Here is a 19411-nt window from a genome sequence, read left to right on the forward strand (position 1 = left end):
TGAAGACATTTTTTAGTATGTTTGCATGCAGAGCATTTTTCAGCCAGTTAAAACATTACAAGGGTTGTTTCGCATAATTTTTACCCTGGTTCAGATAGACAAAGCTGTAGTCTCAGCTTGTCTTCATGCTTGATAAGTCTAAACTTGGCAAAGAAGGAGAACAGCCAACTTCAGTGACTCTCTCCCAGGATGAGTAATAGCTGCTCATCTCCTGGTTGTGGCAAGACTCTAATAAACAGCATTCCTGGCTCCCGGCTTGTGTTTGAGCAGGAGAGCGGATGTGTCGTCGCAGCAGCTGGAGGGAAGAGCTAAAAAATTTGAACAGGGACACGACTTCATCCCACCAGACTGCGTCAGTCAGCAAACTGTGCTGCAACTCATTAGAAAGGCTGCATCACCCATCTGTTGCTCGCTTGGGGTTTCTACATCATTTAGCATGCTGCTAAATACACACAAATATATCCATACTTATTTATTGTCCAGAACTTAATTTAGGGTTCCGGTTTATAATTTTGATGGTCATTGACCTCTTCTTAGCTCAGAAAATTAAGTTTGCATCCGCATGGACTCTAACAGTGGTAAACACCTTGTTTTAAACTTTTCAAAAGTGTGATGAGGAAATTTCAGTCATTAGTCCATAATGATATGATATCTCGCCGCCTGCAGCCAGCTATGTGTGTTTCTGTTAGCTGATTAATGCCCCCCAGAGGATGAAGTGGTGCCTTAATTTGTTTCAGTGATCCAACACCAGCATGCATTCCTGACTCCTGATTTTAACCCCAATCCATTTCATATTTTCCATGTTTTTTTTTTGTTTTTGTTTTTGTTTTTTCAGTTAGGGCAAACACCCAAACAATAAGTTGGCTTATTCATAAAGCTTTTTCAAATTAAAATTAAAAATGATTTCTACTCCAAAAAAAAGAGAGACAACCTCCTTCAGGGGTTTTCACAAACTCATAAAAAGTCTGAAATACATCCAGGTTTTCTCTTCTTGGTCAACATTTACAGTTGGTTACATTCATAATTTGTATGTTTCTTCATTTGCTTGTTCCAAAATGTCACTGGAGGCACTGGCAGCATTGGTTGTGGTTCCTTTTTTAAGCAATTCCAATGTCTTTCCCACAGGGTTTGGACACTTGTGCAGTTTGTTTAGGGAATAAAAATGGACTGATCCTTTACCAGCTCAGTTATCACAGAAAACTTTATGCAACATGATTAGGCTTGAAAATAGGACTCTAGCCATATGATGCAAACTTTATTATTTTTAACATGCTTATTTCTATGACTTTTACATCTTAAGCAAAATTGTTACTTTCCCCAAAAAGCTTGTTTGTGTCTACCCCTTCTCTTGTCGACTGCCCTCCGGTGGAAGATCAAAGTTAAATATGACTACGCACAAGTATGAAGATGCAGAGCTTTCATTGATTATGGATTTTTTTTTAAATGCTTGCATAAAACATGCAATGTTTTATTGAAAAAAAAAAAGTATATTATTTGATACAATTGTGCGTCAGTTGATTTTTACCGGATTTCAGTATCATAATATTAAGACGTTCGATTAAATCATACTAGTTAGCCAAAAAGGTAGCAATGATTATTACTGAAATCCTGGTTATATTTACAATATAATTGGTTTTCGAAAAGGATTTAATTCAGAAAATAAAGTATTAAACTTGTTGTCAGTAACTGTAACACTTCGGTGGCATGTGAAGTAGTCAAAAACACATGCATAATAATTCATTTAAATTATTACCACCCAAACCAGTGCCGTCTGGACACCATCCAGCAGTCCACAATGTGCCAATCAGCCTTCTTTTCCTTCCCCCAGCTCCTATTAAAAGAATTATATCTTCTAAAAAAAAAAGCACTGTGCCAAGCAGAAGGTGTGTTCGCCCTGCAACGGTACTGCAGCTACAGTAGGTAACATCGATGAAAAATCAATGAATGCATCTGCTGGATCTGATAAGCACAGACTTAACTTATTACTTTACATGTAATGCATTTTAAATTAATTTATGTATATGTCGCATTCAAATCCTAAGGATCATGAAGGTCACAATAAGTTTTTAAGTAAAACTCATTGAAACTTGCAGAAACTTCTTTCTTTCGAATTTATAGCTTGTCATTAATATTATTTCCCACCCGTTTCCCCTCAGTCTCTTGGGTGGCTGTTATTTTCTCCAGTAATTATTTCTCTTCTGAAGGATCATACACACCATCTGGACTTCAATAGCAGAGGAGAAAGTAGGAACTTATTTGAGTTCTTTTGCCTCAGTCGTGTTGAACTAAATTATGAAGTTTTTTTTTCCTTGTTGTTGCTTTCTTTTCTTTTTTTTTTTTCAAAGGTTTACAATCCCGAGACGCGATTAAACCGCATCGAATGAAAAGGATGATGACAGACTGTGTCAAAGCTGAGATAAAAAGGACAGCGTAGGCTGGGATGGTCTCTGATGTGTTGTCATTCTTGCATAGAAATTGTTTTGTTACTTGGTAACAATTTACTATTTCACATATGCAGAAGGTCATGTGTTCTGACTACACGGCATATTTAAAGTTGCTGGGTCTCGCCCTGCAATGTCTTATAAATATTAAGCTTCCTGTGTTAGGCTCTTTCAGTCTACTTGTCTGTGGTGTTTATCAATGTCTTTCTTTAGAAAAGTTAATTCATATTTGAGTTCAGATGACTTCTGTTTCAGTTTCTCCCCCATCGTCCCAGTTCTGATCACAGCTGATGTCTTCAGTGAACGCTGGTGCTCTGATGTGTTTCAACTTGCTTTCATATAACAAATAAAAAGGGTTGAAGGGTACAGACGTTTCACAGAGAACATTAGTGAACAAAAGTCATCATGAATATGAAGAACACACCAAACAGGTCTGTGATAATGTTGTGAAGAAGTTTAAAACAATTGTTAGGTTAGAAAACGTCTTGAACCCTGAACATCTCACAGAGCTCTCCTCAATTCAGGGTTAAAAGCTAAGTAAATACAGGACAATCCTGCTAGAGGCTGCCAAAGAGTTGAGGCTGCTTAGAATGACCTAAACATAAGGAACGATTTAGATCAAAGCATTTCCATGTGTTAGAATGGCCCAGTCGAAGACCAGACCTAAATTAAAAGTTCAGATTTGCACCAAGATTAGAAAATGTACATTTGAAAACATTTTTCATCCAATCTGCCTGAGCCTGAGCTATTTTGCAAAGACGAATTAGCAAAACGTTCAGTTTGTTGATGTGCAAAACAGGTTGATGCAAACTTTAATTACAGCAAGAGTTGTTTTTACAAAGCGGTTGACTTTCCTGTTCCTTTGGGGTATGGAGAAGAGTTTTAACCTCGTGTAGACCATGGAACAAAAGATTGATCTGTTAGGGGCTACTCACTCAGGGCCTCCTGAAGACAAATGCTCACCACTATTTTCAGATTTTTATTAGTATAGCCATCATAATTACAGTACTTTGTGCTGGTCTGCAGCATAGAATCTAAATAAAACATTTTAAAGTCCGTGGTTGGACAATGACATGTGATATTTTTAATCTAAATAAATGCATTTATTATAAATTGCTGTTGTACCCAGAGCAAAGTCTTTCATGTGTTTGCTATATGTCAATGCTGAGATTACTGCTCTGGATGATTATATACTTAGTTATTAAGAGACTTAAAAAAAATAGTATCAACTTTAGTCAAACAGAGAATTATGCATTAAAAACACCCCAGGGCTCACATGGTATTGCTTCTTGCCCTTGATTGCAAAAGCGGAGCAGAGAAAATTGCGAACGATCAGACAGAATTTAGGGGACACGATTTCATGTTTGTTTTCTTTGAATTTGCTGCTTGTTATTCTGAGTGTGTGTGACAGCTCGAGACTATTCGTCTTTATGTGCACGCCCGCGAACACGCGGAGAGATCTGTGTGCGTGAACCAGTGTAGACAAGAGTGTAGCTGGTAGCCACAGCTTCTGCTTGTTTATGTGGCGCTCCTTTTAAGTCCCTTTTGCTTCTCCTCAGTGCCCCCTAAATAAAAAGCACTTCAGACACTCGCTGTCTGATAGCCTTAACGCGGTGTTGTCCTGGGATGCTCGGGCCTTTCTGGCGGCTGGGGACCGGGCAGCAGGCAAGAGCACATGCTGAAACAAAGGAAAGTAATGAGGATGTGCAATAACTGGGGAATAGGTGCAATACAGGTATGTTGGAGTGAAACAGTGTCCTTCATCTTAGACCTCTCAAAACGTCACTGTAATAGTTATTGCTTATTGCTTCTAATTGGTGGAGTCATCCTAGAATGCCTTTAAGGACCAGGCGCCTATTTTCATAGATTGTCTGTGCATCCTTAAATTTATGCACCTAAAATTAAGGCCTTGAAATGTCTTAAATCTGCTAGAAATATATAATTTTGCCCTAAATATGTTGCTCGGAAGTCTTAGATTTGGTCATGGCAGAACTATTTAATCTTGTATGTGTTGTTTTTTGGGGTGGGGGTTCCCGAGACTGTCAGGCCAAAGTTTGAGTCATCCGCAGACATCTTCATTGCTTTCTGTGACTCGAGGCGGTTGCAACTACCAGTAACCAGCTGCTAGTAAACCCTTGCTTGCTAGCTAGCTAGCTTTTCTATATCTATCATAACTGAGTGCAAGTTCGCTGTACGTTTGTTTTCACCAATGACTCATTGGGGCCTGCCATGCAAAGCAATGGCAGGAACCTATTGCTATTGTCGGAGAAAGTGTTTCTTTATTCTTTATTTTTCTTCCGTAACCGTTAATGCGGCTCATACCGCTGGGTGCACACCTACAAATGAGGTATCAAAACGTGCAGAAAATTCACGCCATTCCAGCTATTACTTCTGGTGGGATTTGGGCTTAACGTGGCGACATAATTCGCAAAAAACTACGAAAAAAACCCCATTATAAGTCAATGGGAAAAATCCTAGAAATACCCTATTTTTGAGGATTTTCTGTGTCGTCACAAATTCACCTAGAAATGCCATTCAAATTTCATTTTGTAGATACGTCTGTGATCTCTTCGAAAGTGAAGACGGCTCGTCGATACCAGTTACGGTTTGTCCACAATTTGCCTCTAAGCGACCCAAAGTTTCTCATTTTTCCTAAAGTTAGAGTGCGTCTCTGGCTGCTTAGAGTGAGAGATGAAGACAACTTTTTCAGCCCAAATCATTTTTGAAATCGCCATCACGCCCACAAATATCGCACGATTAGTATCACAATCGGTCCTGACATTGATACGCCTGTCTGCTCCGGTAAAATGTTTTCGAAATTTATCTAGACCGTACGGTTTTCTGTCACGGTGCTTCAGAGCAAAGTCATGCGACAGGATTTTCTGAGGCTGTCTGAGGCTCTCTCCCATGTATTTGAATAGAATTTCAGATCTGGGCACAACATTTCTTTCTCTCATCACTGTAAATGCTCTGAGTGAGGTACAGATATGAATCTCGGGACTATCGCAGAAGACACATTGCCCTCTCATACGCTCAAAACGCTTTTCGAATATGTATTACGGTTCCCGAACAAGAAGGATTTGTTTCCAATGCTTTTTTTCAGTAAACCGTGTTGGCTCAAACACACAATTGTGTGTTTGAGCATGTATGACTCACAGCTCACACCTGCTGAGACCATTATTTACCATGGCAACGGAACTCAAGAGGCTGTTGGCTGCTGATTTGGACTACAAATACGCATCATTGTAGTTCTATCTATCCTCAGTTGAAACAGATCAGGACTGAGAACTGGCCTTTAGAACTACCTGCTGCTATGGGCTGTATATAACTGATTTAACTCAGTAACTGTTACACATGGGATTATTTTGGAACTTTAAAATTAAGCATACTGAAAATTTCAAAATAAAAGCCTTGAATATTTTACATGACGTAATTGCTGTTTTTGGCTTTATGTGACTTTTTCATCCAAAGCACTGTTACACATGGGATTAGTTTGGAACTTTAAAATTAAGCATACTGAAAATTTCAAAATAAAAGCCTTGAATATTTTTACATCAGCTACTTGTGTTTTGAGCATTATATAACTATTTTAACCCAAGGACTATTACGCATGGGATTAGTTTGGCCCTTTGAAATGAAGTTTAACAAAACTTCCAAAATAAAAGCCTTGACAACATTTTAAATCGTACTGAATGGTGCACGTCCGCCTCGCTTAACGTTCTTGTGGTTCTCCGCGTGCCACTGATTACGTTGCGGCGTTCTTTAGCGTCGACGCCAATTTGTGGCGTGACGACGCCGGGCCCAAGCCCGACGGGCGCGCCTTGGCAGGCCCCGGCTAAATTTCTTCAGAAATTTTGTTTTTCTAGTTTCTATTGTCAACCCATACGAGGCTAGGTTCATTCTGTGCAAAAATATCTGATTGTAATACAGCAGGATCCCCCAACCTTCCTGTACATTTATTTTTAGATTTTTCTGTCTTAAATTTCATTCAAGGTGACATTAAAAGTCCTTAAAAAGTCTTAAATTTGACTTGCTGAATCCTACATTTACCCTGATGTAGTACAATTACTTTGAGTACATACTCTAGCTAAATATTAAGGGTCCATGTTCCTTATAAGAACAAATATTGTCATTGCAAATGTTTTCTCTGCCACATCACCTTCAAAACAGTCTCCATCCTCTTAATCATGTGATGTTTTTGGTTTTTTTTATCTTTATTTTTGACATTTTCCAAACTGCAAAGATCTGGCTCCCACTGCACACGTTTGAGCAGTTTATTTTTGCAGTCTTTGCACTCACTTGTGCTTATTAGCATTTCCGCTATGTTATGTTAACTCTCACTGGCAACACTATTAAACGTGCTCTACTGAGAAAAGTCAAAGCTGAGTGGTTTGAAAGGGGGGAGTTAAAGTGAGGAGTTCATTGCAGAGGCCACCACCCACATCCATGCATAGTACAATACAAAAGCTTGAATTTCCACAGAGACTCCTTCTCTCTGATACTGTATCCAATTATCTCTTTCCATCAGCCCACCTCTATTCTTAGACATTACCCTTTCATTTAAATCAATAAATCAACTAAATGTTCAGAAAGACTATCTACCTTGCAAAATGCATAAAAATTTAAGAACTTTTATGCATTTTCATTCCTGACCTGCTAAGTAGGAAAAAATATACAAAGTCTAATAACTTTTCCTCCTCCCAATGCATTTTTATGTCAATCTACAGACAGTTTCTGATTTGGAGGCCCAAGTGTCAACTCTACATGATGAGCTCCAGCAGGCCCATGAGCAGCACAAGCAAAAGCTGGCCGAGATGGTGCTGCTTCAGGAGGAGGAGAGGCAAAAAGCGACCCACGCTAAGGAGGCGGCGATGCAGCAGCTGCGCTCCGACATGGAACGGATGGCCAACGATCTGAAGAAGAGCCACCAACAGGAGATGGACGCCAATCTGGAGAAGGTAAATAGGGGATGAGATATGGGTGAATTCTGTTGTAAGTTCTTAGTATGTTTTATTGGAAGTAGTTCAAGTAGTGGAGTGGAAGGGAAATTGTCGATTTTTTTTTTTTTTTTTTACAAAATGAGGTGTCACGCATTTGTGCTCAACCGCTTTGGGGGTCATGTCCGCAAATAAAATTCATTGAAGTCAGTTTCCTTATCAAGATGTCTGATTGGTCAATAGAGTTCACCTGTGTGTGATTTAATCTCAGTGTAGATCCAGCTGTTCAATAAAGGCTTTAGAAAATGGGATGGCAACTTGGCGCTGTCCTGCAACTTTTAGATATGGTCATGCTCCAACGCACCAGAATCAATCAATCAGTCAATCAAATTTTATTTGTATAGCACATTTCAGCAGCAAGGCATTTCAAAGTGAATATAATAAAGAATCAAATAATAACAGGATTATATTCTCAGATTATTCTGCGACTTTAATTAGGTATGTTTGACCAAGTACACATTGAGGAGTTCAATCATACTGGCCCTTGAAAACTGGAGTTACCCACCTTTGCTTTAGAGGTTTGTTGAAGAACATTAGGGAACAAATTGAGTCATGAAGACATAGAAACACAGTAGACAGATCAGGGAGTTAGTTGCAGAAACACTTTAGGTTAGGCAGATTTAGGTTATAAAACTATATCCCAAGTTTTGAAGATCTCAGAGAGCAATGTTCAATCCAGCATCTGAAAATGAGAGGACTGTGGGACAAATTCAAACCTACCACAGAATGTCTTTACAACTAAAGTGACAGACTTGTCAAGAGGAACATCCAATAGAGAAGAAGACAGGTGACCCATTGTAAGTTTGGAGGAGCTGCAGTGATTCATAGCTCAGTTTGAAAATCCTGTCAACAGGGTTACCTATTAGTCATTTGTTGCCCCTATGAAAGTTTGGGGCAACAAACTTTCATAGGGGCAGAAAAACTTCTTCATAGAAGAAGAAAAACAACAACATAAAACAACATAATAAATATTGTTTGATATTTATCAAAAGCCAAGCAAGGGACACGGCAAGATTGTGGAGAAAGTTACTCTATTGAAATGAGGTCAAAAATAAAAGGTTTTGGCTAACCTATAAAATTCTGAACCCACCATCCTTTGGTGAAGAGGCATGATGTTGGTATCATCATGCTAGGGGTTTTGATTCTTCAGCAGAGACAGAAACTGGTCAGGGTTGATGTGAATCTGAAGGAGCTAGAGACGGCAACTAAGCAGGAAAAAAACAATTGAATGTGACTAAATTAAGACTTTCTATTCTGGAGATATGATAAATTCTACTAAGATTTTCATCTAACATCAATCTGCTACTGCAGCAGGAACCTGGGAGATCAACAGCTTTAACCCAAAATGGTTGCCTTCACTACCACATAGCATGTAGAAATATCCCATGTCTACGTTGCACTTCAAGTGCTAAACCTTACTCTTTGATTCTATACATTATTGTTTACATGTGTTAATGTGTGTGCATTATTCAAATGTTTGTCCTTCTTTCAGTCTATTTCCCCAACTTTAAGTTTGTTCTCAGTCAAAGTTTCAGAAATCAAAGGTTTTAAATGTAATATTTACAACACACCCAGCAACACAGTGTGGATCTTTGTGATTGCAAATACTGTTTTTTAAATGTGTGTGTGTGTGGGGGGGGGGGTGTTTGTTTTGAGCTGTAGCTAGCAGTATTTTTATCTTCATGCTCTAAGTGTGTAATTTTACATTCTGTTTTGCAAGTTCATCCATTCATACTCATCTGCAAAATTATGCTGCATGTGCACCAGACATTTCACAAGACTTCTTCTATAGCTGTGTACAAGGCCAATCTGTACATTTCAAGTAATCTCAATGCAACAATTCCCAATCTTTGTCTGTTTTGTGCATATGAACAATTGAGGTAACAATTACGGCACACTGCTAAAGTTGATTTTTTTATTTTTATTTTTCGGTCGATTTAGTCAATCCAAAAAAGTAAAATGATCGTAAATCATTCTACTTCAAAACTACAGATTAAATTTGTCGAGTTAATTTTCTGCAATACCACATGATATTTTATGCAACCAGACTAGTCCCCCCCTTCTGGTGAGTTGACAGAATGCAACCTTCTCCTGAAAGATGTGCCTCCAACAGGCTTTCAGGAAAAAAAATGTGTCGATGATATACCTTATTTAGATGTTTAAATCAAATGAAAAGAAAAAAAAATTCTTAATTACTAATAGACTTTTTTTGCAACTGTTGTATTTGTTATTGATGCTTCTTCAGTTTGCATTTACATTTGCACAAGCTGAAAACTAGCTTTATAGAATTTTGGAAATCTTGTAAGTACTTTTATTACACTGGCTTGCACACGTACTTGTCCAAACTGTGACCTTTTTTTTTTGTAATGCTCTTTCTACCTGGCCAGTCAGTTCAGGTGGCTGCCTGTGTCCATTTCTAATTATTTTTGGATTGATCAGTTCTCTTTGGGATTCCCAAAACTGGGGATATTGGTGTAAACCCATCCTGCTTTAAACGTCTTATTTTTATCCCTGACCTGCCTGGTGGGCATCTTTGCTCTCCCTGATGCTCTTTGCTTTTCAGCTGGGTCTTGAAAGAACAGCTTTATTCATCTTGAGAATAAATTAAACACAGGAGTTGAGACTCGGTTGCAGTGGATTTCATTTTGGACCATTATAAGATAGATGAAGATATATGAAGATAGATTTTTTTATTAGTTAAAAATATTGAAAAGCGTGAATCGTTTTTCTTTTGTTTCACTCATAAAAACATTGAACTTTATGGTTGCTGCCAGATAAAATATGAAATAATACAAAGGGTGTGGACACTTAAACCAGCCATTCTATATCTTCAGATCTTTCTTTCTTTCTTTTTGTTTTTTATTATTCCTCTTTCCACCTTCGTAACTCAACCCACATTGCAAAATCACTCGTAATCTTTTGCTAGTCCAGCAGGAACTGACCTAAGGTGATGCTGATCAGAACCTAATCCTTCCACAGGGCCCCTCAAAGAGAGCGTTTTTCATTAGACACCATCCCACATCAGCTGCACAGCATTAGCTCCGGAATGCATGCACCTCCAAAACACTGAGGCGCCATTTTGGCTCCATATGGCACACAGAACCGAGGGTACTGATGTGGTAGAAATCCTAAAAACAGTGCCTCCAGCTTTTCTTCTTTAGGTGCTTGAAAGCTGTTTTGTTGCAAACACTCAGTTTATCTCCTTCTCTTACATCTTTTTGTGTGCGTAAGGAAAAACAAGCCACAGTTGTCGAGCAATCTGGAGAGGATTCAAAGCAGTGCAGGCGTGTGTTGAACTCTGACTGATACCGCTACCAACTGTGTGCTAGTTTCACTTTTTATAAGCGAGATTAATGAGTTCTCCCTCCTTTTTTGGCAACTAAAAGAGGATGCTTCTAAAAAAAATCCTCTGCAAAGGTTTGACCATCTTATTCCCCCCGCCTTTTGTACTTTCTAATCTTTCTCCAAGTTTGACTTCAGATGAACGAAGAAAAATTTTCACTTTGTCGTTGCACCCATAGGACTGAAGTCAGTCGGGCCTCAGATCCATATTGACTCGAACGCCCTGTTTTGTAAGCTAAAAAATTCTCAGTCTTTTGATGCCAACAGAAATGCTGTCCTATGCAGTCCACTTTCCTCTTAGAAGTAGAAGCAGGGCAGCTTTCCCCCACCTCCTTTTTTCCTAAACACATCTTCAAAATTTTGATGGAAAAAAAGCAGGAGAAATCCATTAAATCCATGAATGGATTCTCATCAAAGACGCGCAAGTTTAAGGGATAGGCAGTGGAGAGAAAAGGGCTGGATGTTGTGGTGGATCTTATTGGGAGTATACTGTCAAAGCTGCTGGAATGAAATAATGAGAACCAGAAGAATCAGAGGAAATAAGACCAGACTGAGAGATAGTCCTGCACATTTGATCTGCGCCGGAAAGAAAGCAGAGAGGGAAAACTGATGGAGGCAGGCTGAGGGAAAGTTGCGACACTATTGAAGTTTATCTTTGTTGGTGTGTATCCGAGTGTGTGTGCGCATATGTTCTGGGGTGAGAATGAGTACACACAACCTCAGACCTCTCAATCACCCATGCTGCAATGAGGGGACTGTGAGACTGCCTCTGTGCCTGATAAAAACGCCTCATCTCTAGGCTACAGTGAGCAAGAATCTTGCCTTTCACCCACACCACCTCCTTATCTAACTTTCTTTCTCTGCTGCACACCTCCACCCTTCATCTTTATGTCTTCCCCTATATCCTCACCACCCTCTTTAAGTTGTGGCAAAGCTCAGAACATCAGGTGGTTGTCAGAAGCTGGTCTTCACCACAAATCTGAGCTAGGCAGTTTGGAAGCAATTCTCATCTTGTATAAATGTATAAATTCACACTTTGCATACTTTCCGTGGCATATTAAGGAGAGTAGATGTTTGCAGTAAGTGTCTCAGAGTTTTGCTGGTAGACTAAAACTTCCTTGTGCAACACAGCAGTACAATTTGTGTTCACGCTGGAGAGGTGAGATAATGTGAGACAAAAGATCAAGAGGCTTCAGGTTTGAGGAAATGAATAACGTCTGGAACCATGAGTTCATATTTGCTTTTAGTCTGGGGAGGATGGCTCTTTGAACTGCCAGAGGAGATTATATGGAAGAAAAAAAAACTGAGATGTTTGCGTATGACTTTGTGTGTGTTCGTGTCAATGCAAGCCTGCGTGCTTGTGAGTATTCATCGAGTGCATGTGTCGCACTAATAGTTACCTAAAAAGACCCCCAATTTTCATGGAATTTAATTGCCGATACGTCGCCTTGTATATTTGTAAGTATTGCACTCAGTGACAGATGACAAAAATAATCACAAGAGCAGTTTCTGATTTATCCTGAAATGTGAGAAAATGTGCCTGTGCCTAATTTTACTTGAGATCAAGGGCGTTGTGGGAATTTCACAAAAAAAAACCTGGTGGCAAAACGTCAGCAAGTGACAAAGCTGTTTTTTTGGCTTTGAGTAACCAAATCTTCCTTTCTCAGTCTCACATGTGTTGGCTTGTGGCAGGTATGAAATTTTAATGGTATGAAAACCTTGAATAATAACACTCTGGTTTCACACTGGATCTAATTGATGTAAAACAGAGAAGAACCAGCAGTTCTTATTGTTGCTAAATCTCACTAATGAGATGCCATCTCAGAATTACAGCAGTTTTGTTGCCATCATTTTTTTTTAAACCGTGGTATAGTTTGACCGTAACTCTTTAATGCTTACTAGAGTCCTTTGTGATGTATCCCATCGGAACATTTTCATGTGAAAGAAGAATTTAGTCTCATTGTGACATGGCCCATACCATTTTTACTCTAAATAGGAAAAGTTTAAAAGCTTCATCCTTGAAGCTGATTTGTTTTCTTCCACATGTTACCATATCCTATATGTGGGGCAAGAGCTTTGAATTTCAGGCAGAGAGGACTTTTTAAGAAATTTGACAAACTTTCACCACCGCTTGTGATTTTGGTTTTGTTCTACCGTTAACTTCCTGCAGACATAAAACTTTTACATCTATTTCAGATTAAATGTGTGTTTCAACATTAGATTAAATCATGTGTGTCTTCTGTTCATAATACCTGGTTGTTTTTAGGTTATATGTATGGAAGACGTATATCTAAAAATTTGTTTTAGAATTTGACTTCCAAGAACAAAGTTTTTAACCATAAAAAGCTGGATGAGCGGATTGCAGCAAGCTCTTGGTTTATCGACTTGGGCAGAGATTTTAAAACATCCTGTTGGCTGTTTGCTTCAGGGAAACCGTTTGTTTATGACTTTTGTTCTAAGTGACCTGAGATGCCTCAGCTTTCACACAGTTTTCCATGAGTGCATCCACAACTCACTGACACTTTCTTTTAATGCGGTTTGACAGATTGGATTTTAATGTGCTTTGACCATTTTGGGTTTTTGTGCATATTTAAACCGGCACACGTTTGATCAGACCACCCAAGACAGTTTGAGTACTGATTTTCAGATGAGAACAAACGGTTCTATTAAGATGTTGGAATCTGTGACTTTCTCCTCCGAATTTAATAAATATTTGGTACAACTTTGCACATCACTGCCTCTTTTGTTTGTTGTCTTTCACAGTAATGTGATGATTGATATCACTTTGCCTTATGATAATGTTGTAGAACACCTAATGTATCACCAAATCCTGAATTCGAACCAAATTCTTCCACTTAAAAAAAATTCAATGGATTTTTATTTTGCCATCAACATCTTAAGGCTTTGTGTCCTTATGCTAGCTTTATCTTAAGACCAACATGGACATGATGTTCACCACACTTCATTCAGTGCTGAATAAATTAAAAAATAAAATTTCATTCTCAAAGGTATTACTGTAATAATAAATATGGCTTGGCACAACAAAGTCTTGAAAGATGATACACCCATATTTTTATGCCATCACTCAAAAGAAGTGTTTGCATTTTTATAAGTAAATCCTGCTCATTATGAGCCTCCAGCAGCTCATTTCACTTTGATCTGACAAAAACAACACAAATTTGGGCATTATTGTGAAGTAGAGCCTCCTTTTGTTTGCTTCTTTTGGTTTTATACTCTGTAACTTGGTCTGGATCAAACATAAAGGTCAGGACCGTTAAGAGTTGATTCCATTACATTACACTGAACCTTTATCCCTGCAGAACACAATTAGCCTGAACTCTTGATCTTGTGTTTTTACTGCCATACAGAACTGTGAGAGACTGGCTTCTCTTCAGTGAATTAAAATATAACCAATAATTGTTTACAGTGGGTACTCTTACACATTTGTCAAATTACTCCAAACTCCCTATAAAAGTGTAAACTGACAAGTGTTGACAATATTTTCATTATGGCCCCAGAAAACTCATACTTACTGAAAAAGGGTTCTTGATGTAGAAACCTAAAAGTTTCCTAGAGCTCTTTCTATGGACTTTCTCACAAAGTCTCTAAAACTGTGCCTACCCCATTTACATATATCTGTGTCACACAGTTTATTGTCTTAAATGCTAACATGTCTTTGTAGTGACAAGTCAGGATCCAGAATCTTAAACTAAAGTGATGTTTATGTCATTAACATCCAAATTAATCCATTCAGCTTTGATCCTGACCCCCCTGAGACATTCACTCCTTCAGCCAGAAGGTGGTGGTACGAGGTTGTTGTCATTGTCGTCATAGGTATGTCTTTGCCACAGCTGACTTAATAGTTTGGTCCCCTGCCATTTGGAGATACACCAAATCATATTATTCAGTCGGTCATGGATTAGACGAAGAGGAGAAAAACATTGGCTGGGGGATGATCAAAGAGGGCCCACATTCAGCTTACCCTGACAGACTTACTGTGAGACAATAAAACAGAGGAGGCAAAGCGCAGAATCTGATTTTGGGGCGTAAATGTATATTATTAGGTCTTTATGTCTAAATGTATGTTGTGTTGTGCATTTTTGTACATGTACGCATGCTCAGACCTACGTCAGCCTATTTGTCTGTTCGGCACGCCAATACAGCCCAACGGCAGAGAAAAAGAAAGGGAGAAGTAGAGAGTGAGTCAGCCAGCAGATGAAAGAGTTAGAGTAAAAGCTCTGCTGTCCCAAAAAAAAAAAAACATTACAGCTCCCTTGCTCACTTTTTGAAGTCATCCAAGAGGAGGGAGGGAAGCGACACACTTTCTCAATCGCATTAAGACATGGCGTCAGGCAGCTCCCATCATGTTGCACGCTACAGATTACACTTTGGTTTGAAGTGGAGTTTTAACTGGGACATGATGCTTTTTTTTTTTTTTTTTTTTTTGCGTTGACTTCCAAATTCCTCTCAAATGCAGCCTGCATCTGAACATCAGGACTGTTACTGATCAAAGCCGGGATGGGGATATAAATGGATAGAAAGTGAGGTCGACCTGCTCTGAAAACCAGATACCCTCAATATCATCAGGCTCAAGTCATCATTCATTGGTTGTTTGAATAAAAATACTGCATATGGTTTACCAGAAAGCCTGACTGTGACATATTTTTAAATGTTTGACCACCTGCTTGTGTTTAAACATCTGATTCAGCAGCATTTAATGCATCTATCATAATTTCTCCCTTGACCTTGTAGTGCGGGTTAGATTTCACGTCCTTTCACTCTGATGGAAATGGGTTTAATTGGTTTTCTGACAACAAGAAGTAGCGCTGTATAATCACTGAACATTTGCTATGTGTTGGAGCATTTGATGTATGTTTATCCGTGTACTCCTGCTTGTGTTCGTGATGCATTATTTCTGTACTCACGATGAAGCACTGACACTGAGCAGCATGCATGAAGCAAATCACTACTGACAGGCATTGATGGCAAACTGTGAAATGCAAAATAAAGCCTCTTGTCATTACAGCACCAACTCCCCTCACTTGCACAGAGTCTGAAAGATGCACGGGCAAAGACGGCGATGATTACAGACAAACGAGTAAATAACATCTCCCCAGCTCTTCCTCGCAAGCAGATTGAACTCAAATCGTTACGAGAGACGTGTGCGGTGAACAGAGAGCCATTTTCAGCGCTTACAAACACAGCTGCCACTGGAAACGTTTGGTGGAGCACAGAAAATTACCTTTTTAAGCCTGAGTTTTTTATGGTTTTACAAAGACTAACAACATAAATCAAATCTCTAGTATACAACATGCAGCTTGTTGTAACCAGGGTGAAACAACACCAATTAAGAGTGTGTTTTATGACACATTGTGGCCTTTTTGACTTTGTGAATAAAACTGGGTTGTAAATAAAACCGAATGAAATTACAGAACCTTTGGCAGCAAAACTGCAACGATCAAGAACTTTTAAGGTACATTTCTATGAGTTATTGGAAGGATTATGTGCGAATATGCAGACATTTTATAGTTTGGCAGAAATTCAGCATTGAAGCATGAGTTTCCAGGTGTGAAAATGACCTTTAACCTTGGTAATCAGCTTTGTATATTATGCAGGTGTGTATACATATAACCCATCAGTGTTTCGTGACAGGGGTCAGCCTTTTACAATCCCAGCCGAATATGTTCACATACTGGAATCCACTAAACGTTTCCTGGAGAAACGGGATTTAGCTGGCTTTAGATCTTTATGCAGTAACAAAAGCACAGATGTATTTGATGGATTCACACTATTAATATCACAAAAAAGTGGTCACCCTTTTTTGAATTTGATCATGTTAAAAGGTAACATGTTTCCTGGAGAGTAAATTGCATTGATCCTGAGCTATAGTTTTATTACTGTCAGAGTGAAACCTATTAATCAGCAATCTGAACTTGTAGTAATTAGTATTATTGTTATCTTAAGACAATGCCCCAGGTATTGGCACACTTGATAATAACATGTCGAGGAACAATATTGAACCAGTTTTGCCTGTTCTCTGCTCCAGAATGCTGCGTAGCTACATGATTGTAAACCTGTAGAGCAAAATCTTTGCAGAAAAAGTCTCTGGCTTTTAGTTCTCAACAGGGATTTAACACATGTGACTGTTTGAGTTGATTGCTTAGAAGTTTAGATCCTTTCCACCTCTTTTGGAAAGGAGGTGGAAGCTAGTTTGAGTTAGCAAGATATTTTTTTTCCATCCTCATACTGTTGCCATGTTATGCCATGGCAATATGCCATGTTGAAGAATGCAACAGTGACTGTTTGAATCACATGTGACTCAGTCACATGTGATTCTTCAATATGCCATGTTGTACATGGTTAATGTTAATTGTTCTGTATATGTCACAAAGATAGCAAAAATGAAGACGTACTCAAAATATTGTATTAATATTGATGGCTCCTTGAGAGGCTACAGATGAAAAATAGCCTTTATAATTAACAGTGACACATTTTCAATGTGCAATATCCCTATTGAAATACATAAACAATAATAAGTAAGCATAATGTATCTGTCAAACTTTTTTTTAAAATCAAATTTCAATACCATTACAGGATCAGAAAACTGGTACAAATTCCTGGTCACACAGTTCAATAAAAATGTTGTAATTATGGAGTTAATCTTTAAAACCAGTCTTTATAGGTTTTGCAGCTCCAGCACAAGATAAACTCAATTAAAAAGCTGCTTTTGTCACCTAGAGCAAGTATAACTTTATCTTTGTTTTCAGTGTCTCCTACTTGACATATGGATCATGTTTTGCTCCTGTTGACTTTTGTTCAGTTTGTTGAACTGCCAGCTTAATTATTTTTAGTTTATTTTGATGTATTGTATTCCTTGTCTTGCCTGGAATACCATTTTGCAAGTGGCACACATAAAAATTTCCAGACAATTAACAATTTCTAAAAAAAAAAAATGGCTATAAGTACAGAGGAACCAAAATGACAGATAGTAGACCAGTAAGACGGATCTTTAGTTGAGTTTGATCTAGAGCTCTGATTGTTTGTAGGTGTCTGAGATTGGATTGAGACATCCTTATAGTTTACATGCCAGAATCTCTGCTAATGTCAGGTTTCCTCTGGACCTGATACAAAAAGTCTTTTTAATCTGTAACTCATTTTCATATTGTAAAAAAGCAATAAAGGATGTATAAATAAATGTAAAAAATTTGGATGCTGATTAAGTTTAGGGTTGAGTTTCTTACGTTTTTGAACAAGTGTGGAAAAAATTAGTTTTGCTCTGCCAGCACTTTTGTTTCCCTTAGCTCTTTTTTTTTAGTGATTTAATACTCGCAATATAGATAATCATTGTGAAGAAGACTTTCTGGGAGTGACTTGCACACATAACGATTGTAATGAGATCGCATCACGTACATTCTCTCTGTGAGGGGTCTTTAGTACAATTTTCTGTACTAAAGAAAATAACCCTCTTATGTTTTTAGAGTTTCTGTTATGTTTTTAGAGTTTATCTTTAAGTCACAGTAAAAACTAATCAATTAGAAATTAAAGATTAGACACACTTGGCAAAAAAAGCCAAGTATAAGCAAGTTCTTCTAGATATACTTTTTTGTGTGTGTGTGTGTTTTTTCATGAAGTCCACCACCAGAGTCAACACTACAGAAAAATTCTTCCCTGCTTTTAGCAGCGATTCAATGGAGTGTTCCTGGAATGCACACCTTGAGCAAGCATGTATTTCTAAATAGCTATAGATCAAAGTCAGGCTTTCTGTTTGTCCATTATCTGTGTTTGAGCAACTGTGACTTGTGTGTCTTTAAGCGTGTTAGAGAAAGTTGTCACTCTGCCTTCTGCCACTCCTGTCCCAGTCTTTGTGTTGAGTGTCCTTTTGTCTGGGGGGTGAGGGGGTGCGTATGTGTGTGTGTTTGGCCTGGCTCCCACTGCAGATTATTAATTAAGTTCTGGTAAGCGGTGCATGCCTTGCCTTCAGATCTACTTCCACTCTCTTTAACACGCACACACATCCACAAGGTGTCTGTACACACACTCATACTTCAAAGCAGCTGCACTCCACACCGCTAGGATTAAGAGGCGATTGAAGAGCCTGATACAGCCTCAAAGTGCCTTCAGCACAAAAATGCCTTTGGCAGGGCACAGGTAGACTCTTTGAAAATTCTTACAGACTCGCACACATATGGCTGGACTTTTAATTTAGCTTTGTTTTTCGCAGTCCAGCGGGGCCTTTTTTATTTTCCTCACATGTTCCATCTACATCTCAGTCTACTTTCAGCCATTTCTTAATGTGTATTTCAAGGCTCGGCTCTATAATGCTTGATGTTGTACAGTGCTTTCTGCTGCCTTCCCTTGGGTGTCTGTAAGTAAAGGGAATAGTTTAGTAGCTGCCTCTTTATGTTTTTATGAAACATCTGAGACTGTTTGCGTGTCAGTATGGCAGTGTGTCTGTGAATGTGTTTAGATGTGAAGCCAAGTCATTTACAGTACAGCAAACATCTTATTAATTCACAACCAACTGCGGTGATGATGAGGTACAACTTTGACTCCTCATCCACATTATGCCTTATTTTTTGCTGTAAACGAGACAACAAAGCTACTGTCTGAGTGAAACGGTTAAGAAATATT

At 38.5% G+C, this 19411-nt stretch overlaps 1 protein-coding gene across 4 annotated transcripts in view; it reads left to right on the forward strand.

Annotated features, from left to right (window-relative positions):
- The window catches only part of cep112 (centrosomal protein 112), a 122648-nt gene that overhangs the window by 62443 nt on the left and 40794 nt on the right, over positions 1 to 19411 (forward strand). For all 4 annotated transcript variants that reach the window (XR_004342347.1, XM_032586910.1, XM_032586908.1 and 1 more), the window contains one exon: positions 7169 to 7399. Coding sequence is in view for 3 of the 4 variants with exons in the window: in XM_032586910.1 (XP_032442801.1) it covers positions 7169 to 7399 (231 nt within the window). In the remaining variant the exon portion in view is untranslated. The remainder of the gene's footprint in view (positions 1 to 7168; positions 7400 to 19411) is intronic.

This window comes from Xiphophorus hellerii, chromosome 16 (assembly GCF_003331165.1).
Source record: "Xiphophorus hellerii strain 12219 chromosome 16, Xiphophorus_hellerii-4.1, whole genome shotgun sequence".
Taxonomy (NCBI): Eukaryota; Metazoa; Chordata; class Actinopteri; order Cyprinodontiformes; family Poeciliidae; genus Xiphophorus; species Xiphophorus hellerii.